The 23,538-nt window shown below is 42.4% G+C and overlaps 1 protein-coding gene across 3 annotated transcripts in view; it reads left to right on the top strand.

Moving 5' to 3' along the window:
* KANK1 (KN motif and ankyrin repeat domains 1) overlaps window positions 1–23,538 on the top strand; it is a 130,021-nt gene that overhangs the window by 85,021 nt on the left and 21,462 nt on the right. For 2 of the 3 annotated variants that reach the window (XM_090274144.1, XM_090274143.1), the window contains exon 3: window positions 14,337–17,009. In XM_090274144.1, the coding sequence (XP_090130270.1) occupies window positions 14,337–17,009 (2,673 nt within the window). Of the gene's footprint in view, window positions 1–11,978; window positions 12,069–14,336; window positions 17,010–23,538 lie in introns of those variants that run through there. The other variant, XM_090274145.1, reaches the window with a different exon arrangement.

The following is a 23,538-nucleotide window of genomic DNA, read 5'->3' as shown; positions in this document are numbered from 1 at the left end:
GCTGCATTTCTGGGTTTCCATTTCATGTAGTCTAGTTTGAAAAGTCAGAGGGGGGCTTGGGAGAAGTCTTCATCTCTTGTGTTTAAGATCCTTGCTAGCAGTTTCGTTCGTTGGTAGTTTTTGCTGTCTCACTGACGCCGAGAGTCCTGGGATTAAACCCCGTGGCCAGCAGCCTGCTAGTTGGTCAGGAAATTCCAAATGGGTATAAATAAATTCTCTGCAGCAGCTCCTGGGCTCTTTGCCTGCTAATGTGTGTAGTCCCTTTAATGCCGAGGGAAGTGTGCCTGAGACTTGGCTTCCTGCTTGCTGAAAATCACAGTTATTTTGTTTCTGGGTAGGTAAGTAAGAATGCCCCAAAGAAGAAAAATAGAGGATAGCGTGACATTCCAGGTGGGGGTTGATGAAATATAAACTCAGGCTCTGTATATTATGTAAAATATTGGCTTTTACTACAAGTCGGAAAGGGTAACTCAGTACTTGATTTTTGGTTCAGTGAAAATTTCAGCTTTAGCTATGGCTTTAACATAGAGACATCATTGTTACAGGAGTGAAAGGCTGAACGTAAAGGCTAAGGTTTGAGTTTTTGAGTTATGGTTTAATTAAATTCCAGAATTTCCTTTTTTGTTGCTAAGTCTGTTTTTGGTCATTTGTTTTCAGCTCAGTTTTCTAGTGAGGAACTGCTTGGTGTGCTTTAAAGTTGGCTTCTTTTCCTTATATAAACACTATAAAACAAAATAAGGGCTGAGATTCGTAAAATTACTACGGCCTCCTTCCATTCCCTCCCCCAACAATTTTTTTTTTTTCTGTTCTGTTAGAAAAGCCCTTTCTGTCCCTAAGTCCCGTTTATGCTCCTTCTCAGCTTTTCGCAAAATTGCCCTTTGAACTGGCACCTTTTCCTATTTATGCTTTAGAACAGCATATTTTTGAATAAAGTTTGGAAAACAGCATTTAGTTCCTGAGCTGGTTCTCTCTAGTGCATGCATGAAAATGTAGGCTATATTTCAGCAAAACATTTTAAAATTAGACAGGGGCCATTGAGGAGCAGCTCTGCCTAAGCTGGTGAAGGGCAAGCACTGAAGAGCCTGTGGCGTCTTGGCTTTTTCAGACTTTGGGTAAAGAGTCACTGCATCTTGTAGTTGACACTGGACACTGGAGAAGAGAGCCATTGTGTAAACTTCAAGTCCTCTATAATGTCAAGGGCCTCCTTAATACAATGTACCCTTTATTAAGGCATAGCCCCTTCCATTCCCAGGAACAATAACCCTTTGCACTGGCTTCCCTCTCAACTGCTCACCTATAGCTTGGCGCCTGGACTCCGAAGACACTCCCAGAAGAGGACTGATGATGCAGCAAAGGGAAGCTGCACTTGGGGATTGTGAGGTGGTGCCAATTGTAATGGGGCGACTAGAAAGGTGCTGCCAAATGACATGGGAAGAGAGCCAGGCCACAGGCTCTGTCCACCTGAACATCTGGTCTGACAGCTGCTGCAATTAACTTCTTTCTTCACCCGATCGCACAGCATGCGATGTTAGGAAATTTTGTGTAACGTGTAGTCAGAGAGTCATAGGCTGGAGGCAACCTTTAGAAATCATTGAGTCCCACCAACCCCCCCCTCACTTCACACATACATGCCTTGTTGCTGCACTGAGAGATTCCAGATCCCTGCAGCCCATTGTGTGTCCGTGAAGTAGGACATATTTATAGTTCCTGTTCTTGTGTTATGAAAAGAATTTAGGCAAGTCATTCTGGGTGACTGCATGGAAAGGTGTCCGGTGCACCTAAAGCACACATCTCTGCACTGTGTGTTGAAGAGTGCTTTATTCTCACGACTTCCATACAGGTACGAGAGTGAGATTGTTCAGAATAATCAGTGCGTACCTTTGTCCTCTTATTGTGAGAATGAAATATTTTAACTTGGCCCTAATGTACTTCTAAAGGCTGGAGGATGTTTGGCTACTCTTGCTTTGTTTTACTTTACCGCCTTCCGATGCATAATTGGTGCTGGCACGGGGCTCCCTCTACACCCAGCCGGCACCGACACCCCGCTCCCCCTGAGCCCCAGTGTGCGCACGGCTACATGGGCACATTCTCCTGCAGGGCTCGCCAGGCATCTCCCCCAACCACTCTAGGAAGCCTAAACCAATTTAGACCTCAAGATTTTAGCAAACCCATTTGATTTTGAATATTTCAACACTTCAAACCTTAGAGGCAGGAAGCGGGGGCAGGGCAGGGTGGAGGAGAGGAGCTCTGGATCATCTCTGGGCTGCTAGGGCTGTATGTCTTATCAAACTACACAGGATGATCTAGTAATAATAGACAATAGGCATTGTTCTTAGTGGTCCACAGCAACACGGTGAAGCAGATCAGTATTTTTCCCAGTTATACCACTGGGATAGAATCTATCCTGCCAACAACTGGAAAGTGGCACAGTCAGGATTCAGACTCAGGCAGTGTGGCCCTAGAGTGCCTGATTATAATCGTTATATCTCTTTCTCCACCGTACTAATTAATTGGTACATGGGGCTTTTCATTTCAAAAAATATTAAATATGCTGCATGCCAAGCACCATGCTATGCACTGAGGGATAGAAAAAAAATACGACTTGGTTCCTGCCCCCCAAGATACCTATAGTCTGTTAGGGGAAGGCAGTTGTGTGCCTACTAACTATAACACATGTCAGTAAGTATAGGCAAAGTGTTTTAGGAAAACGGAGGGAGGAAGGGCACCAGTTCTTCCCAGGACAGAGCAGTTGGAGATAAATGAAAACTTTACAAAGGTTAGGATATTTGGGTTGGGCTCTTAAGGTTGGTATAGATAATTCTGACAGATGGAAGAGGCTGGGGAAGGGCATGTTGCTGATAGAGGAAGCAGAATGAGCAAAGGCAGATAGGCTTAAAAGCTGCTCCCATAGATTGAGGTTCAAGGTGGGGAGGAAACTGGGAAGTGCTGGATTGTGGCTAAATTGTTTAAGACTTTTAATGCCACAGAAAGGATCTTTTAGACTTTATTCTCTCTCTAATGGGGCTCCTGGCACATCAGTCTGCAAAATTAATAATTGAGAAGTGCTGCAAGTTTCCAGGGATACCTCAAACAAATGTAAAATTTCTCAAAGAATGTGTCATACAGGAGAGCAGATACATGAGCCCCTGTTTAAAAAAAGAAAGAGCTGCTTTATTTACACATGAGCAACAGTGGAGTGTTGGCTGTGCTCCCTGGTGACTGGCTGACTGCACTCACCCCAGAGACACTGAAGGCACAGGTGAAGGGGGGTTTTGTATACGGGTGAGGCAAAAGGAGGTTTACAGCTTGTTCAGATTGGATGTATACACACACACATATGTAATGATTAAAATTGTTATTTTGATGCTCAAACTATCCTAGATTTGAACAGTGAGAGCCCTAAAGAGAGTTTCTGAGTCAAATAGACACCTGGCACTGTCTTTCAATAGCTAACATGATGTGTGCTGACATATATTGATATGTGTAAGTGTGTATGTATATGTGTATATGCATGCACAGGTACACACACAGGTGGGCAAAAAGTAGATTAAATTACCACCCATCATTACTTTAAAGATAAATCATAAGTAAGGATATGAAATAATAACCACAGTAATAAGACAGATAATGCTATCATTAATAAATAAATAATCAGGAATAAACCATTTCACGACTCAACTATAAACCTACATTTGCCCTTCCCTGTATGTGTATGTGTGTGTGTGTGTGATTGTGTGTGTAAAATTCATTTTGAAATATTTTGAGGCCTTGGCTGGTGTGGCTCAGTGGATTGAGCACCAGTCTGCAAACCAAAGGGTCACCAGTTCAATTCCCAGTCAGGGCACAAGCCTGGGTTGCAGGCCAGGTCCCCAGCTGGGGGCACACAAGAGGCAACCACACAGTGATGTTTTTCTCTTTCTCCCTCTCTTCCCCTCTCTCTACAAATAAATAAACAAAATCTTAAAAATTAATAATAATTTGAAAAAATTTAGAGGAAATTTGTGAGGGACCTTTCACACCACTTTTACCCAGATTCAGATTCCTCAGTGGTTAACACGTTGCCACATCTGCTCTGTTGTTTCTGCATCTGTGTGTGCGTATATGCATGTGATGCATCTGTCTTGTCTCTTTAGTCCTCTTCAGTAGAGAACAGTTCCCAACCACAGTGTTCCGTTTCTTCCATGACCTGTTACTTTGTAGGGTGTCTTTTAGATAGAACCCATCCATGTTTCCAGACTCGTGCCATGCTAGCCAGGCAGGAATGCCACAGAAATGATGTCATGCTCTGAGAAGATGTCATGAGGAGAGCATGACATCAGGGGCACGTGATGGAAGCCTTAATCCCCTGGTGGAGGTGTTTGTCTGCTTTCTGCACTGTAGAGTCATCATGTTTCCCTTTGGGATCAATAAGTATTTCGTGGGGCCATACTAATATCCTCTTAAGTACGAAGTCTCTACCCACTAACCTTAGCATCCATTGATGATTCCTACATGAATCAAACACTGTTATAATGGTTGTTAAATAGTGATTTTTGTTTCCATAATTCCATGTTTCCATAGATTCCTACTGTATTTATTATAACATTATAGACTCAAGATACCTAATTTACTCACTGGGTTGTAATCTGTTATTATCATTAATCATATTAGGTTGATCCTCAAATTATCCCATATTTGAATGGCGAGAGCCGAAAAGAGAGTTTCTTAGCCAAATAGATTCCTGACATTGTCTTAAACAGCTAATATGATGTGTGCGTTGACAATTGAGAGTAACAGCTGGTAGGCAGCATATGTTATCTGAGTTCTGGATCATATATGTACCTCAGGCAATCAGGATCGCCTGCCACATGATCCTCGTCAGTGACCCTGAAGGCAAGCTAACCTGAAATTCAGATTGTCAGAGACCACCTAGTGCATAGAAGTCTTAACTGTTTGGAATATATTGCTTATGTTCCCCCAGAACTGTCCTCTGTCTTGAGCCTTCCCTGTCAGGTAAATCGGCCCCAGTCAGGTGTGGATAGAGAAGCAAGGACTGAGGCCAGGAGCACTAAGGGTTGGCAGGAGCATACTGCCTCTCTCTCTCCTTCCTCTGGAGACACCGGCTGGCTGCTGGGATCAGTGTTGTCGTTGCTGCACAGACATTTTCAGTCCCTGCTATTCCCATCCTGGTTTCAAACATGGAGCAAGTTTGCTCTCTGCCTCTAAGCGTGCTAAGTCAGAGCCTGGTGCCCCTAAAATGTCCTTTAGTCTTTCTTCCTGCCCTCTCTCCTGCCACACTTGTCCCTCCCAGATTAGAGTTATCCTACTTCAATGCCCTTCAGCAAAGAAAATCTCACCATTTTTCTCTGTGTGAGTCATCCATCGGCTTAAAGAAAAATATTTTTTATTAGCAGGATGAGGTCATGGACAGAGCCTCGAAGGACAAATCCAAAGGCCTGATTCTGGACTCCAGCTCAGCCCTGAGAAGCTCAGATGTGTCAGGCCTTCTGAGTTTCCTCTTCAGTATTTTGGGGAAGGTGTAGACCCCAGGGTGTCCCAGATTTAGTCAGGCTCTACCTATGGCTATCATAAATAAAACTCACACGATGCAGTGAAATTTGTGATACCTAGAGAAAAATTTGTGGGGGCTTGAACAACTCATGGAACACCAAAAGGAGGACACTGAAGAGAATTTTCACACATACTCCAGCACAGGACCAGAGCAGTCATATTAAAATGCAAATGTGCTAAGAGCCCTTCAATAGCTTCTCAATACGCTTAAAAACCAAAAGCCCGACTCTGGGCCCAGTATGATGGGGACTTTGTCCCCTTTCTGCATCACCTTGGGTTTTCCTTATTATCATGAAAAGCCCCCTTTTCAGTTCTTAAAGTGTCAGGTTTTGTATATGCTGTTTTCTTGGCCTAGAATTTCTTCTATACCAGTTTCCCCACACTTTGCCTCGTGGACCCCTGAAACACAGCGCTGGCAGAACAGTCCCTGTGCCAGCCCACTAGGGTCCCCGCTTCGTTCTAGCATGCCTCCTGTATTTTACTTTCGCAATTAACCACAGTTGCTGTTTATTTCTGCAACCACCTGTCTTTCTTCCCTATAGTTTGCAAATTTGTCCAGGTGGGCTCTGGGTCCAGTTTGCTCCCCTCCTAGCAGTGTTTGGCACATGGTAGCTACTTAATAAATACTTACTGAATGAAAGAATAGAACCACCTTGCAGTCTGATAACTGCTTCTGCCATGGCTCAGCATTCCCTCCGTGGGGTGTGGGACTAGGCAGACTTAGAATGTGGAGCCAGTTTGGAAAGGGGTGGGGATGGGAGACAGTGGAGGTGTGAGGTGTAGGGAGAGTGTGCAGGTTAATGTTTGTGGAAACAGGTTAAAGACTCAGAAATAAGATCAGCTGTGAGAAGACATCTAAAGATTTAGGGGAGAAAGTTAAATGGAGTTATGAAGAGGTACAGATATGAGAAATAATATATAACTTAGCCATATAAACAAATCATGCAGTTATGTAACATACGACATGTCAATTGGCCTGATATTTCCTATGTGCTTCTGGCATTCACTTTTGCTTTCCTTAATGTTGTCATTTTATTTGCACAAAGCATTTATGTAGCTGTTTGAAACAGCCACAACCTGACAAGAGGTCTAGGTGAAATCAGGCAGGTGGTATAAACTCCAGGGAACAGGATACAGGCTTCACAGAGCAGGCCGTCACACCTAGTGGTGCTCATCATTACATAAATGACTGGATGGATTTGTTAGCTGGGTGGGGTAGAGAGCAGGGTTAAAACTACCTTTGGTACACGAAAAGCTAGAGAAAAATCTCACCTGCCATACATTATTTTAAAGCAGAATGAAGAACACTTACATTGTTATCCTTTTTTATTGCGTGTTCTCTAACAAATGGTGCTTCTCACGTAGATTTGGCACAAGGAAGCTCCTTGGGCCTAAAAGTCTTAATGGTAACAGTGTCATCAGGGGAACTTTCCTGTTAAACCTGTTCCCAGGGACCTGTTCCACTTCTCTGTCTTCTTTATCCCACTGGTCCGTGTCTAGAAAAGTTGATTTGCTAACTCAGTTACTTTCACACTGTGAGTAATTAACTCCATGGGAACGGGCCTTTCTCACCGACTTCATCCTGCTGTTTTTTTTTCCCTCCCCGACTTCTCAGTCTTAGCTGATTTGGAATCTTTTTGACTATTTTGAACAGCAGGATGCTTGCACTCTGCTGACTTTAAATATGGGGACCTGTGATAATTGTGGGATTCTCAGGGACTAACTCTGCTCTTTAGGCCAAGTCCTCAAGCTTTTTGTGAGAGGAGACAATACAGTTATGGGGATTAGCAAAGATCTTCAGTTTCAACAGTCGGGTAGAATATCCGGTGAAGAAAACACACAAAGAGCGTGTGGAAGTTGCGGCACATGGGTGTAATTATTTTTCATGGCACCATTAGTCAGTAGTCATTGGGCCTAGATTGTGCAGCAGTGAAACCAGAACAAAGAAGTCATTGTATCTTAATTACTAGATAAAATAATAATATCAAAGTTTTGTCCATTTAAAAGTCTACCAGGACACATTATTCCAGAAACTTTCAGTGCTTCTGCTCATATTTAAAGAAAGGCTCATTGTGGTAGAGTGTGTAGAAAAGTATTTAGTGTTTTCTTCAGGAAGTGGCATTTTTATCACTCTGTCACTTGAGCATGATGTTCTGGTCCCACTAAGAAGTGGAAGACCTGAAGTCCACAACTTGTATGGCCAAATTCTCTATTGCTGCATGTGAATTTTTTTACTCTGCACTCTGTCTTTTGCATAGGCATTCTCAGCTGAGACATTTTAGACTGGATAATTCATTGTTAGGGGGGAGGTGGAGACTGCCCTTTGCATTGTGGGAGGATAATAGCAGCATCCCTGGCCTCTACCCACTAGATGTCAGTAGCAGCCCCCTTCTAGCTGTGACAGCCAAAAATGTCTCCAAACATTGTCCGATGGGGGTGGGGGGACAAACAGGTGTGAATTCCACTAGCAGGTTAGTACTCTGATTAGTTTCCACTGTCTATCTAATCTTTCACCGTCCAGTGAGTATATTATTTCTTATGTTTTTTCCAAACTGACTAATGTTTGAACTGTGAGCTTAGTTTCCTTGAAAAGCTAAAATCATATAATACTCTATGAACTTAAATGATAGGATTTTTGAAATATTCATATTTCCATTTCACTTTGTTAATGCAAAAAAAAAATTGCAAGGAAGTTTCAAACTGCTCTTGAGTCCTTAAACTGAACCGCTCACTCTCACAAGTGCAGTAAGTTTTAGCAGGTGGTAAATATATGAGTAAAGAATAGAATTGTCATCAGTTTGTAGATTTCAAGTTCTTTCTGAACACATGAGAATTTGGTCCGCACCTGAGGAGCTGTCTGTAGTTGGTACTGCCACATCTGCTGTTTGGTTACCCCAAATTGCAGACTGTAAAAACTGGGTTGGGAGAGAAGAGGAGGAAGAGGGACTCTGAGACCCTTGGTGTCATTTTGATGATAATGCCAACCCCAGAATCTTGTGGCCCACTGTTAGCAGCCTCTCCGCTTATTTTGACACACTGGTATAAATTCTGGTGATTCTACCTTTTTGCTTCACTCCTGCCTTGCATTCTATTTGAGTTTCTTTTTCCATGCACCACACCCCTCGCTAGACTGTGAGCCTTGTGAGAGTGAAGACCTCATCCATTTGTTCGTTTAGTTCATGCTGTGTTCATGCCCCAGCTCCTAGAACAGTGCCTGGTGGGGAGAGGGGGGCATTATTAAGATTGATTTTTTTTAATCAATAGTGGTTATAAATATAAGTTGAATGTATTAATAAAATTGTTGGGTCCTCACTTTATACTTGGGGATTATAACACTTTAACTTGAATTTAATCTATTTGCTTACCTCAGTCTAATCCACACAATTATCAAGACAATTTTCATTTATGCCTTGTAGTCCCTACCGCAGGGCTGGCTGTGCACTGTAACAGTGACTAAGTCAACAAAATTCCCCTGGTCTAGGACCCAGGTCTGGTGGCCTCTTCTGTACTCAGCCATCCCCCTCTCTTCTACATGTTTCTTAGAACTTCCCCATCAGGCTCTGCTCTGGCTCTTCTCCCTCTTTTTCCCTTTTTCTATCATCACTTACCTTGTCTTCAAAACTCATGTACTGGTGAATTCAATTATGTTTTGATCGACTCATTCACATACTATCATATTGTTCTTGTTGATAGTGTGCCTTTGTAACCGCTCTCAATTAGTGTTATGTTTAAGGTGTTTGGCAGTTATCTCCCAGCCAGACTATACCTCATTTTATTTCTTATAAATCTTTCCTCCTACTCTTTCTACTGAATAGGACCATTTTCTGCACCCAATTAAGCTTTCGGTAAATGCCATATAATGAAGGTGGAGGTGGTGCCGGGAGCAGTCTCCACCCCTCGATTTCCAGACATTCAGAAAATTCTTGTAAACACCAGGGACCGGCCCTCTGATTCCAGAATGTTTAGTTGGAAGCTGTTACTTTCAGGATTCTGGTTGTAGACATAGCCAGTGTTTTGAGTCTGTGTGTGAGCAGTTGTAGCTCTGTTAGTCCAAAAGAAGGCTTTTAGTAAGTTAAGAGTCTCCTTAGAACCCACTTAGACATTTTTTTTACTGTTGTTTTTCTTCTTACACTTCTGTAATTATTGTTGAATTAATCAAACTTTGTAACTAAAATTTTTGTATTGTAATGTCTCCCCAGTTTATTATTTTAGCATTTTTCTTCTTTTCAAGAACTGGTGGTTTTGTGTGGGTTTTTGCTGTTCTTGTTGTTGTTCGTTTGTTTTTTATTTTTTGGTTTTTTGTTCTGGTAGTGGGGTAGAGACATGGAATTCAGTTTAGCTCCAAGTAACAGAGACCCAAAACACACAATAGAAGTTACTCTTTCACATAAAAGGAGAGAGGTAAGCTTTCCAGAAGTAGCATAGCAGTTTTGACCCACAAAGCTCTTAGAGACCCAGGTTCCATCTAGCACATTGTTCCTCTATCCCTGTGTATGAGCTCATGGTCCAAAACCATGACTGGCTAGAGTGCCAGTCATCACATCTGCAATCCAGGTAGCAGGACAGAGCAACGATTAAAGAAGAAAGGAGGTCATAGACCTGTTCTTGTGTTTTTTAAGGGAGGACTCTGGTTGTTGCTACATGATATTTCTGCTTATGGCCATACTAACAGTAAAGGAGGCTGGATAAGTATAGTCTTTATATTCACGCAGCTAAACACAGGAGTTCTATTAGTGTGGGAGAATGAGATAACACATACAGCGGAACATCTAGCTGTCTTTGCCATGGCTGCCTCATTCACCCACCTCCCAAATGAACTTTCTTGGCGTTTCTTTCAGTTCGTCTCTCGTGCTTTCCAAATAGTGACTTCTTGTAATCATATTTTTAAAAAACAAATACCTATGTGTAATAAAAATGTATAAAATATAAGTATCAACATTAAAAGCACTCACGATTCCACAACCTAAATATAACTACTGAAACAGCATCATGCAAGAGTTGTCCTTGACACTAATACAGAACAAGCAACTCTGTCTGCAGAGCATAAAGATGTTTTTTAAAAGCTCATTGTGTTATATTGTATATCCAGTATTCCTTCAGGAAATATTTTTACCCATCTACTTTGTTCCCAGCATCTTGTTAATTGATGTATATAGTAGGAACGGGGAAATGATGAAGGATATTTTAAATATTAAATTTATGTCTCTCAAGATACAGTCTAGCACAGAGAGATAAGACTGCCTACATGAAAAGTTGGGAAATCAGTAAGGGACCTTTAAGTGCCATATTTGATGTATGTAAAGGTACACTAGAAACAAGATATAAAAAGTAATGACACTGGATATCTTTAAAGGTAGAACAATCCATACTGTGGACAGTTTTTTGTAAAAATGACACCTTGAGAACACAGCTTGCTTTTTTAGTTGCTAGACCATGAAATTTGAATCACAAAGCCTTAAGATAGTCAGATTCAAGCAATATTAGCCAATCATCAAGCATAACAGGTAAAATTCTGACCTCTACTGATTCCCAGGTTTAGGAGTCTAGAGTCCATGTGAGGGTAATTCATCACGACCGTGTCTTTTGTAACATGCAGAAATAATTTCATATGTGACAGTTCAAGTTTACTGAAAAATGTGATGTATTTTAGTGTGTTCTAAATCTTGATGTTAAATCAGTGCATTCAATTTTTTTGAGGAAAACAGTTAAAAATTAACCTTTCATAATGAAAATTGAAAATGCTTAAGTGGGAAAAGTACATATATTAAGAAGTAGAAAAACCTAAGACTTACAATGAAATATTAACAGTTGCCACTAGATGGTGAGTTGAATGACTTTTTTTCTTGCTTAAATTGCCTCTACATGACTTTTTGATTTTTTTTTTAACATATAAAAACTGGAAAGAGGTGTTTAAATTTTTAAAAAGAAACTGTTGCCAATGGCAAAAGCTGAGTTGAGATTCACGTTAAAGGATAACTGCTTGTCACTGGTTAAGAGCCAGTTGCTGAGAAGAGTCCGCCAGTGCTCTGGAACCACTGGGTGCTGCTGGGGACTTTGAGAACCTGAAGAGAACAGTGGAGCCGATTGTGCCTCACTTGCTCAGGTGACTGAGGGCTGAGCTGCTTAGTTTCCACAAAGGAACACAAAGTCTTTCACGAAGAAGTGACTAGTCCAGCAGACGGAGCCTCTCTGTAGACATGGTTAAATTCCTGGCTTCATTTTTACTTGCGGCAGCGCTGGAATGAAGCGCACACATTTTCAAAAGATCCCGGTTTCCTGTTTTCATTAAGAAAGCAGGGAATGCCGAACAGCTGAGTGTGCTGGGGGTGGTGTCGCCCCAGGCGGAGGGAGACGTCATTGGTGAGCACTCGGCCTATGGTATTTGCGCGTGGCGCGGCTAAGTTCATACGAATGTTGAACCTCCTTTCCTTACGGGGTGAAGCGCCAGGGCGTCCGAGCAGCAGAGCCCGGTGTGCGGTGCAGCGGGGCGGGCCCGCGGGGCGTGCAGCGGACGCCTGGTAGGTGTGCGGAGAGCGGGGCGGTCGGGCGGGCGCGCGGGGCCTCACTCCGGGGCTGACGTCCCCGTGGTCCGCGGGAGCCAGGACCCCGCAGAGTCCAGAGCTGCCTGATTTAGAATCCGGCTGGTGGTGCCTGTGAGATCTGCCTGCCGCTGTCTGACACCCGAGCCTGCAGTTTCTCTTTGTGGAATTTCAGACAGCGCTAGAAACAGGTCTGGCCGCATATTTTGAGGGACTGTGTCGTCCATATGGTGTTAAAAAGGGGAGAGACGAAAGACGCGGTCTGCTAGCAGGAGCACAAATTTCTGGGCAGCAGGCGCTCTTCATCAGCTCGCCCTGCCTTTGGCTAGAAAACGATGGGTGCTGTGTGCACCTCTTTCAAAGCGAAGTCTTTCCCCGCATGTTGTAGAACTGGAATCGAGTGCCAGAATTCTTACAGCTGCAACAATCTAGTAATGTTTTAAACCAGGACACGAAGAATAAATACACACCTTTTTACTCCTCTGCTCGGCAGTCTTCTTTCTGTACTTTTCTTTCCAACATTTCTGAGGAGAGAGGGCAAATGGAGGCATAAGGTTTTACTGAGAGCATTCACATTATCAGGTATACATGGGCAGTAGTGTTGGGGTTGGGAAGGGCTGGCTGGCCATCCAAATTGCTTGAAGTACTTGGACGTTGACAGCAATCAGGTGGAGTTTTATACCCATGGCCTGTGTTTTCAGTCATTGCTTTTGGATCCTTTCCATTGCTCTAAAAATGCAGGGCTTCTCCTTATGATTCTAGGAAAACACATTACTTAATCCTACAATTTAAACAAACAAAAATGGTCTTGCTTCTCAGTTTGAAATGCATAGCTCAGATCAGCAGCAGGGTCTGTGCCTTGAAAGGTTCTTGTGTTTCCTTTTCTAAATGTTTGGTTTAGACAGAAGTAGCATTTACCAAATACCACATGACCCAGTGTTTGGATAGAGGTTTGCCCCTATTTCCATTCTCCTTTGCATCTGTTTGCATACAGCACAGCTATAAAACAAGGTAGTCTTAGGATAGTGAATGTTTTGTCCAAAAAAAGTCATAAAGTGGAGAACTTTTCCTCTAGTTGGCACAGGGCTTGGTTTTGTTTTTAAACCGGAAGACACAAAATAAAGTTGAAGTTTGCCCTCTGTTCTTGCATCCCTGCTGCTGGAGTTAATCACTCAACATCCCCTGTGTCCCAGCATTCCTAGCAAGGAAGAAGTCAAAGCCAGTTGTGGCCTTGCGCAGGTGATCAGGCACTGGGGCCCCTTGGCCACCATTTAGAAAGGCTACATAATCTGCACTAGGTGGCAGAACTGACACCCCTGGCTTCCTGAGTCTGCGCTGACTTGGTCAATTATTCTAAGGTTTTTTTGTTTGGTTTGGTTTTACCTTTTGTGCCTCAGAGTGCTTTTTATAAAATAGGAGTCTTAACGACTTCTATCAAGGAAAACAAAATAAATTATCTGCTTGAAATGCTTTTAAGCTCTGACTGGTGTGGCTCAGCTGGTTGGTTGGCGCATCATCCAATAACTGAAATGTTGTGTGTTCAGTCCCCAGTCCAGGCACATACAGTCCCCAGTTCGGGTGCATATGGGAGGCAACCAGTCAGTGTTTCTCTCCACACCGATGTTTTTCTCTCTTTCCCTTCCTCTTTCTCTAAAAAACAATGGAAAAACATCCTCTGGTGAGGAATTAATAAAAAAGAAAAGAACATGCTTTTAAGTCCTTTAATGCATTGTTTTGTCTTGTTTTTTTAAAAAAGGTATTTACCCCTGGCCAAGCTCAATTGGTCGCAGCATTGTCCCGTCCACCAAAAGGTTGTGGTTCAATTCCCAGTCAGGACACATACCTAGGTTGTGGGTTCAAACTGCAGTCATGGTGTTTCTCTCTCTCTCCCTCTCTCAGATCAATAAACACATCCTTGGGTGAGGGTTTAAAATAAATAAATAAATAAATAAAGTATTTAGTAAGGACTTGCTGTGTGCTTGGTTCTTTAAAATCATTAACTCATTACATACTTTTCACAACTTTAAAATGTTTGTATTTTCATATTTTACTCAGGGGGAAACTGAGGTTCCCAGAGGTTTATTAACACATTCACCCAGCTGTTAAATTGTAGATCCAGGATTAGAACATAGGTCTGTCAACTCAAATCATACCAGCTTGCCACACTGCAACATACACACTTATTAGCTTTTGCCATTATGTGTATTACATGGCATTAAAATATTATCTTTTCTCTCTCTCCCTCAGGAAAAGCAGATGATGTTCTAAATGGGGACCATGACAAGAAACAGAGAGATCCTTATTTTGTGGAGACTCCCTATGGTTATCAGCTAGACTTAGATTTCCTCAAATACGTGGATGACATACAGAAAGGAAACACCATCAAGAAACTGAACATCCAGAAGAGGCGGAAGCCATCTGTGCCATGTCCCGAAAGCACTGCCACACCTGGCCAACACACTGTATGGACTTCCACTGAATCTTTGTCATCTTCCAATAGCGATGACAAGCAGTGCCCCAGCTTCCTCCTAGCCAGAAGCCAAATTACATCAACTCCAGTCCGAAGGCTACCTGCCCCTCTGGACCTCTCACCCACTTTTCTTACCATCCCAGAAAGTCGACAGCTGCCACCAGCCTCACCACAACTCCCAAAGCACAACCTTCATGTCACCAAGACACTGATGGAGACCCGGAGAAGATTGGAACAGGAGAGAATCACCATGCAGGGGACATCAGGTGACATCCGAAGGCCCAGGCTGGCCAGTTTTGGAGGCCTGGGCTCCACAGGCTCGCTCTCCTCCTTTATGGGTTCTGGAAACCACAATCCTGCCATGCACCAGCTTCAGAATGGATACCAAGGCAATGGGGATTATAGTAGCTATGCCCCAGCTGCTGCCACCACTTCTTCCATGGGGAGCTCTATTCGCCACAGTCCCCTGAGCTCAGGGATCTCCACTCCTGTGACCAATGTGAGCCCCATGCACCTGCAGCACATCCGTGAGCAGATGGCCATTGCCCTGAAACGCCTGAAGGAGCTAGAGGAGCAAGTACGAACAATCCCTGTGCTCCAGGTAAAGATCTCTGTCTTGCAAGAGGAGAAAAGGCAGTTGGTCTCACAGCTGAAAAACCAAAGAGCTGCATCCCAGAACGATGCCTGTGGTGTGAGGAAGCGGTCCTACAGTGCTGGGAACAAGTCTCAGCTGGAAGAGCTCCCCAGGGTCCGGAGGAGTGGTGGGGAATTATACATCGACTATGAAGCAGAAGAGATAGAGAGCGTAGAGCAGAGCACACAGAGGATAAAAGAGTTCCGGCAGCTCACAGCAGACATGCAGGCCCTAGAGCAGAAGATCCAGGGCAGCAGCTCAGAGGCTTCCTTGGAGCTCAGGGAGAATGGGGAGTGTCGGCCTCAAGAGTGCCGGTCTGTAGCTGTGGGTGCCGACGAGAACATGAATGACATTGTCATGTACCACAGAGGCTCCAGGTCCTTCAAGGATGCTGCTGTTGGGACAGTCACTGAGATGAGGAATTCGGGGGTCAGTGTGACAGAGGCCATGCTTGGGGTGACTACTGAAGCTGACAAAGAAATTGAGCTGCAACAGCAGACCATAGAAGCCTTAAAGGAAAAGATCTACCGCCTGGAAGTACAGCTTAAAGAAACCACCCATGACAGAGAGATGACTAAACTCAAGCAAGAGCTGCAGGCTGCTGGATCGCGGAAAAAAGTTGACAAGGCCATGATGGCCCAGCCACTTGTGTTCAGCAAGTTGGTGGAGGCAGTGGTGCAGACGAGAGACCAAATGGTTGGCAGTCATGTGGACGTAGTCGACTCATGTGTTGGGACCTGTGTGCAAACAAGCAGCGTAGGCATCTCCTGCCAGCCCAACTGTGAGAATAAAATCGTGGGGCCAGAGCTGCCCATGAATTGGTGGATTGTTAAAGAAAGGGTGGAAATGCATGACCGATGCACTGGAAGGTCTCTGGAGATGTATGATAAGAGCGTGGGTGTGAAAATCAGTGTCTGTGAAACGGGCAGCAACACAGAAGAGTCTGTAAATGACCTGACACTCCTCAAGACCAACCTGGATCTCAAAGAAGTGCGATCCATCGGTTGTGGAGATTGTTCTGTTGATGTGATTGTCTGCTCTGCAAAGGAGTGCATCTCCCGAAGTGTGAGCACGGACGCTGTCGGCCAGGTGGAAGCGGCTGTCATGGCAGTGCCTCAGACCACAAGCCAGCACACCAGTACAGTTTTGGAACAAGTGAACCAGTTCACCAACACTGAGATGGCCACCCTTGTGGAATCTTTCACCAACACTTCCTTCAGCACTTCAGACAAGCAGACCAGCACTGGGACTGTGGAAGTGCGGACAGTGGCTATAGGAGAAGGCCGTGTCAAGGACATTAATTCCTCCACCAAGACACGGTCCGTTGGAGTTGGAACAGTGCTTTCTGGCACTTCTGGGTTTGACAGGCCATCAGCTGTGAAGACCAAAGAGGCAGGTGTAGGGCAGATAAATATTAATGACAACTATCTGCTTGGTCTCAAAATGAGAACCATAGCTTGTGGGCCTCCCCAGGTGGCTGTGGGGCTGACGGCCAGCAGGAGGAGCGTCGGTGTTGGGGATGAGCCTGTAGGAGAGTTCGTGGAGAATCCGCAGCCGCAGGCTCCGACTGGAATGATGACCAGTGTGGATCACTACATTGAGCGCGTCCAGAAGCTGCTGGTGGAACAGCAGACACTGCTGGCTGAGAACTATAGTGAACTGGCAGAAGCTTTTGGGGAACCTCACTCACAGATTGGTTCTCTCAACTCGCAGCTCATCAGCACCCTGTCTTCACTCAATTCTGTCATGAAGTCTACAAGCACCGAAGAGCTGAGGAACCCTGACTTCTCCAAAATGAGTCTGGGTAAAGTGGCAGGTAGGTGGCATGGGACACTGAGGGACCTGGAGATGAGGAAGGGTGGGGACAATGTCTTTCTAGGAAACAAAGGTTTTTTAAATGCTGGAAATATTTTTTGAAATCATGGAGAAAGCTTTAGAAGGGTGATTGGTAGAATGAAAAGCAAGATTGAAAACTATGATCAGATTTGCTGTTTTCTCATTGTCTGGGAGGCCTTTTGGCCTCTGGCTGAGGACTGAGGCTAGAAGCAGGAGAGTGCTGGCTGGCCTAGGGGCTGTCTCCTGGGACTGCTGGTTTGGTATGATATCTTCCAGTTTTTTATTTACTTATTTAATTTAGGCAGGCTTGAAAAAAGTCCTTCACATTTGTAATCACCATTTCCAGTACATTATTAATAAAAAAATACAGGTGTAAAGTGTTTCAATTAAAACTTTAATGAGGGGAGGGAGATGCCATTAATTCATTTATGAATTCAGCAAATAATGATTGAATTTCTGCTCTGTTTCAAGCATAGCTATAGGCTCCTGTCCATACATTCCAGTTGGGGGCACAGACAATAAACAATAGACCTAAACTATGTCAGGTGGTGATATGTGCTATGAAGAAAAGAACTCCAGTTATGAGAAGAGTGAGTGGTGGTGGTCAGAGTGGGGGCTATTTGAGTGGTCTGGGAAGGCCTGTCTCATAAGGAGCCCCGGAGCCAGAACTCCGAGAGAAGAGAGCCCTTTCTCACTGTTCATTTTGGTAGGCGCTTACATTTTTGTCTTCTTCACCCTTGCCCTTATTCATTGGGATTCCTGCTCACCCTTGGTTTTTTTAAATTGAAGTTAATAATTGGGAAATCACCCTGGAAGATTTTATGACATATATATTTCCCTGCAAGTCTCACTAAAATGACTTCCTTTGTTATCAATTGTGTGTATCTTTAAAAGTGCATAGTGTCATCCTAGGACTGGATTTCATTCCTGGCTCTCCAGGTCTCACGAGCCAGCATGACCTGGGAAACAAAGTCATACTTCTCTACACGTCATTGTAAAATGACTAGAAGGGCACCTGTCCTATAAGGTTGTCAATGTGTTGGTCACTGGCATGTGGTGAGCACACAGTAGCCTTTGTTGTCATGGGTGGTCATGCTAGTAGCATGTTGAATGTGTTTTCCTTTGTTGACATGCTGAACTGTAGTGTGAGGTTTGGGAAGGTACTGCAAACATACTCTCCTCTCTGAACAAAGGCTACATGTGAAATGCATGTGAATGCTTCAGATGATTTGTATAATGTTCATTCAATTTAATTGTAATGTGAAAATGTGCAGTATTATAAGCTTAAATGTAAGTAAGCCATTAACAAAAATTTTAGTCTTTCTGTTTCTCTTCATAGTCTAAAGGGTAGTGGTCAAAATGGACCAAAATATATCTTTTATATCTTTCTAGGTTGGCACTTTCAATACTGAATTAATATTAGCTTTTAGTAGCTGTGCTGTGGAACAGATATGTTATTGTAGAAGAATAAAATGGACATTACCATGACAGCTGACATGTGGGATTTTTGTCTTAGAATCAAAGAAGTCTAATAAATGTTCAGGGGAGTCATTTTAGAGTAAATAGGATTAAATTGATATGTGGACTGAAGCAAAGTCTTAAATTACTAATAATATGTCTGTTTCTACTTCTTTTTAAAAATCATGATGTCAGATGTTGAAGTCAAAATAAAACCCTTAAATATCTCCAGACACAGATGGTCCAGTAGATCATCCATTATATAAAAGCATTTTCCTGCCAGCCTTCCCCCCTCCTCCCCAAACTGGGGTTTCTATTTCACATTCTTGCCAAAAATATTCAGCTGAACCATTGGAGTAATCTGCCTGACACTCTGAACAGCAAGAGCAGGGAGAAAGTTTTGTCTGGCCACGTTACAGTGGTTTTTGGTCTATTTCCAGTCACGCTGACATTCCACACATCCCTGTTTAGATCTGACCTTGCAAATGAACACCTAATTAATCAGCTAAAATGCACAAGAGCTACATACAGCATTCGTGAACAAAAGTATAAATATCTTTAAAGCACTTTCTTGGTTATAGTGGCAGCTCCCTCTCAGAGTGCGCAAGAACAACTTTAAAGTATTTCGGTAATTCACATCACGTGTCTGTTTTAAACATTTTGCTTTTCAAGTTCTAATGAGGAAGGAATTTGGTTAGGGTATTAAATTTTTGTTGTCTAGTGTTTGTTATATGAACTGAAAATGAAAGCAGCTTGATCTATGATCTAGAGAGATTCTCAGTACCTGCAGGCCGTGAAGATTAAAACTGTGTCAAAATGCACTGCGGCTTACTGTGAACACCATTTAATAGAGAATATTGTTCCCATGGTATTTCAAGCATTTCTGTACGAGAAGGCTTCCTGGAGTATGGAAAGGTATTCATTTCAAACTTTCTTCTCCAAATAAAATGATGGAAACTTTGAGTTTGACATCTACCAAGAAAATCATGTAAATGATCATGTATGTCAATCTAGTTCTTTAGTTTAAATAAGTTTGGGCCCTGAAGCCAGACATTCTGGGTTCAAATTCTTTCTCTGTCACTAGGACAGGTTGTCTTTGTTTCCTCACAGGGCTGAAATGAAGATTTAGTGGCTGAATAAGAGTAAAGCATTTAGAACAGTCTGCAGCACAGGGTATAAATGCTCATTAAATGCTGGCTGCCATTGCTGTTACTATTTTTAGTACTTCCAGAAATGGAAATGTGGCTATAGAACAAGTTGCCAAACAGAAATTTTACAAATGATCTTTTGTTTTCAATCCAAAATTTTGTTTTCATAGTTCTGGCTGGCCATCACCTCTTCCCCCAATTATTATGGCTCCCCAACACATAGTTTTATCAAGATAAAAAATATGTAGATAAAAATGGGAAAACACGAAGTGAGTAAAATAAATTTCCACTCTAGGCTCATTCAGAATCTCTGTGAAAGCTCAAAACGAAGCCAAAATTAAATATATTCATGTCTAGTTTAGAAAATTCTCTTAAATTTGCCAACAGTTGAAGATTTGAGGGTATCACTTTTTGTATGTATTATTATGTCTAAACTACTATTCACTTTCTTAAAATTACAATAAGTATGTGCTCATAGCAAATTAGTGTTCAGAAGAGCATAAAATAAAGAGTGACAGCCTCTTCCTCACGCTCTCGTGGGGTAACCTTGTGTGTGCTTGGTGTGTACAAGTGTGTATGTGAGCGGGGCTGTGTTTTAGAGACATACTTTTTAAAACAAAAGTTGAACCATACATGTTCTGTGTATTTTTCACATGAAAGCTTACAAAGATTTTTCCAGGAGTTGGAGACGATGTCCTGATTTTAATGCAGCTGGAATTTGATGGTGTCTAAAGATGTGCTGTAAAAGTACTTTTTACTTCCAGGTAGTTGAAGTTTCATGTTATGCACACACACACACACACACACACATATTTTTTTAATCAACATATAATTATATGTATAATTTTGGAATTAAGAAGAAATAAGTTTCTGTTCTCACAGACAACCTTAGGAAAAAATGTTTATGCTTCCTGCAAATAATTGGATTGTTTTGGTTTGAGGAGTTGGTTAATATTTCTTTTTATTTTTTCTTTCCCTCTGGAAGAGGAAAGAAGAGAGACAATTCCAGATAAATGACTTGCCGTTACAAATACTCTAAATATATATAACTGTCTCTGAGGAAATACAAACAAAACTATCTATAACAGTGAAACTTGACTGCCTGCCACATGATTTATAGAAAATGCATCTGTCATGCTCAAACAAAGGAACTGCATTTTAAATCAGCTTCCATATTTGCACTGTTAGTTACCTTGGGATTGGTAAAAAGGTTATGAACTTGAAGTCATTCCCATAATGGTGAAAGCAATCTTGTAGACAGAGGTGTGAGCCAAAGAAAAAGTGTGTGGGGGGGTGGGGGGGAATCATTACAAAATACTGTTTCCAGTTAGTTTTCTCCTAGTTCAAGTAATTACCATTTACTTGTGCTGGTACCTACTTTTTATTCTAATTTTCTCTTAATAAATGCTTCAAGAGCATCAGAATAAGCCAAACACAACATTCCTGGAACCCTGCAGTATATACTGGCATGATGTAGTCAGGGGCAGCCCTGCTGACCTGGAAGTTGGGGCGCTGATTTTGGTACTGGCTGCACAGCAACTTTGAGAATCACCTTGGAGAGGGAGAATTTCGGCTACCACATCCTCCTGTGTCATGAGAAGGGTGGACTAGATTTTTCTTGGTTGGGTCTCTTTTGGCAGAATTTTATAATAGTAGCTCTTCACCAGGCTGCCCATCAGATTCAGCTGGGGAACCTTTCCAAAATTCATTGGTTTCCTGCTGCCATCTGCCACCACCATCACCAGCCACCCAGTAGGCACATTCCAGACCCTGTTTCAGGGAAGTATTGTTGGAATAGACAGCCTTAGCATGTGGCATCTTAACCTGGGGTCCATAGCTTTATGAACACTTTTGTGTTTGGAAGTTTTATAAAGAAAGTGCATAATTCTCATAAGTCTCAAAGAGGATAGCTGACGCCTCAGCAGGATCAAAACGACATGCCTATTTCAGACCTTGGGGAAAAGCACTTCAGCCCGGAGGAAGATCTTTTGCAAAGTTTAAAATCTGTTTACCACCTTGATGAGCCCTTTACTTGACACTCGCTTGAAAATCATCCTCTTTATAAACTGAGGCTTGATCATTCTCAGTGGGTATTAGTGAAATGCACGTGCTGCCTGGGGAAAAGATGCAGGTTTACTTTGACACTTACACTCTGAATGGATCCTAAAACGTGCACTTCATTTCTGGCTAACGTGTAGAGATCAGTGGTTTTGAGAACTGAAATGGCTTTGAGTTCCTGGATGTCCATTCATAAATGACAGAGGGAATTGCTGCGTGTGGGTGATGGCTACCAGCTCTTCATTCTTCTTTTAAATAGCAAGTCGTTCATATCTCAGTAAAGCTGTTTCGTCTGATCTGTACCCTTCTCCATTCAAGTCAGTTGATAGCTATGCAAAGTGTGGTACTGCAGCAAATATAGAAAATTGTACCTTGAACTTGAGAAGCCAGGACATATAGCAGAAGTATGAATGTTAACCTATGGTGGTATATGTTAGCCACCAAATAATGTGTGAATAGAAAGTGCTTGAGAGAGTTCAGCTGGAAGCAATCCCTCCGAGGCCAAGGCAGGAGATGAGCTTAGGGAGCAGAGGAGGACTTTAGCTCTATCTGAAGAACACAGCACATCTGCTTAACCCAGCTTTAGTGAATGCAGCATGTCAGTGTGGGTTTTCTGGGTTGTCTTGGGATGGCAAGTAATTAAATGTGGGTGGGGTTGTGGTGGGGAAGAATCTGCTTCTTAATCTACTCTAGCATTTTAATTCTAACTACCCACTTTTAGATATATTCATAACAGCTGTTTGGCATTTTCCTAGGAAAATATTAAAATAACCCTAGAAATTATTAAACTGTAGCTCTGACCACGTAGGTTTAAGTCGACTGTTTATATGTTGGTGACCACATGTATTGGCATTCAGGCAGTGCTTGAGAGGTGATCCTTGAAATAGAGAGGGATTCTCCTTTCTCCACCAAAGTCATGAAAAGTACCCCAAAAAAGGTGATCCTTCATAAATAATTCTGTCTATTCCCCAAACCAACGTGTGGGCCAAAAAGGGTGAATTTGTGCTCAAGCTCGTTTCTTCATAGAAAAACTAATATTATTTCAGATCCCTTTGAATTCATATACTGTGGGGAAAGAACTAAATATTTGAATGGCCTCCATAATGATTCAGAATTTCTGTCCTACCTCCTCTTGACAAGTAAGCTAGATGTGCTTTAAAAATTATATCATAGTGTCTGGCTCAAAATTGGCTCAATAACCTGGTTAATTAGCTGACCACACTGTTCCTAATTGGGTTTTCAGAAAGCACTTGACGTTATAAATAAAAATACAAGTTAGTGTGCCCAAAGAGTTGGGAGTGTATGAACATAGCATCTTTTTAAATCTGTTTTGCTCTGGCTGGTGTTGCTCAGTGGATTGAGTGCTGGCCTATGAACCAAAGGATCGCCAGTTTGATTCCCAGTCAGGGTACGTGCCTGGGTTGTGGGCCAGGTCCCCAGTTGGGGGTGTGTGAGAGGCAACCACACATTCATGTTTCTCTCCCTCCCCTTCTCCCACCCATCCTCTTTTTCTAAAAATAAATAAATAAAATCTTTAAAATCTATTTTAATATCTTTTTTTTAATCAATGGTTTAACAAATTTAGAAACAAGTTGCTGTATACCAACAACTAATACCAATTCTAGGTGAATAAACGTCTCAGGAAACTAGAGAAGGTGCTCTCTATAAACTCCTCTAGTTCTAGTTTTCATTGAATTATTTTCTTATCAAATCATTTGCTTTTAACATTTTTAAAGAAACTAAAAATATTTACAAATTAACTTATTTTTCATTATAGTTTACCTTAGTACAATATCCATATATTAATCACTAAGTACAGCTGAGAATTAGAATGAAGGCTTCGAA

The sequence above is a fragment of the Furipterus horrens genome, unplaced genomic scaffold, assembly GCF_987537825.1.
Source record: "Furipterus horrens unplaced genomic scaffold, mFurHor1.1.pri manual_scaffold_4, whole genome shotgun sequence".
In the NCBI taxonomy this organism is placed as follows: Eukaryota; Metazoa; Chordata; class Mammalia; order Chiroptera; family Furipteridae; genus Furipterus; species Furipterus horrens.
This window is presented reverse-complemented; position numbering and strand designations above follow the sequence as displayed.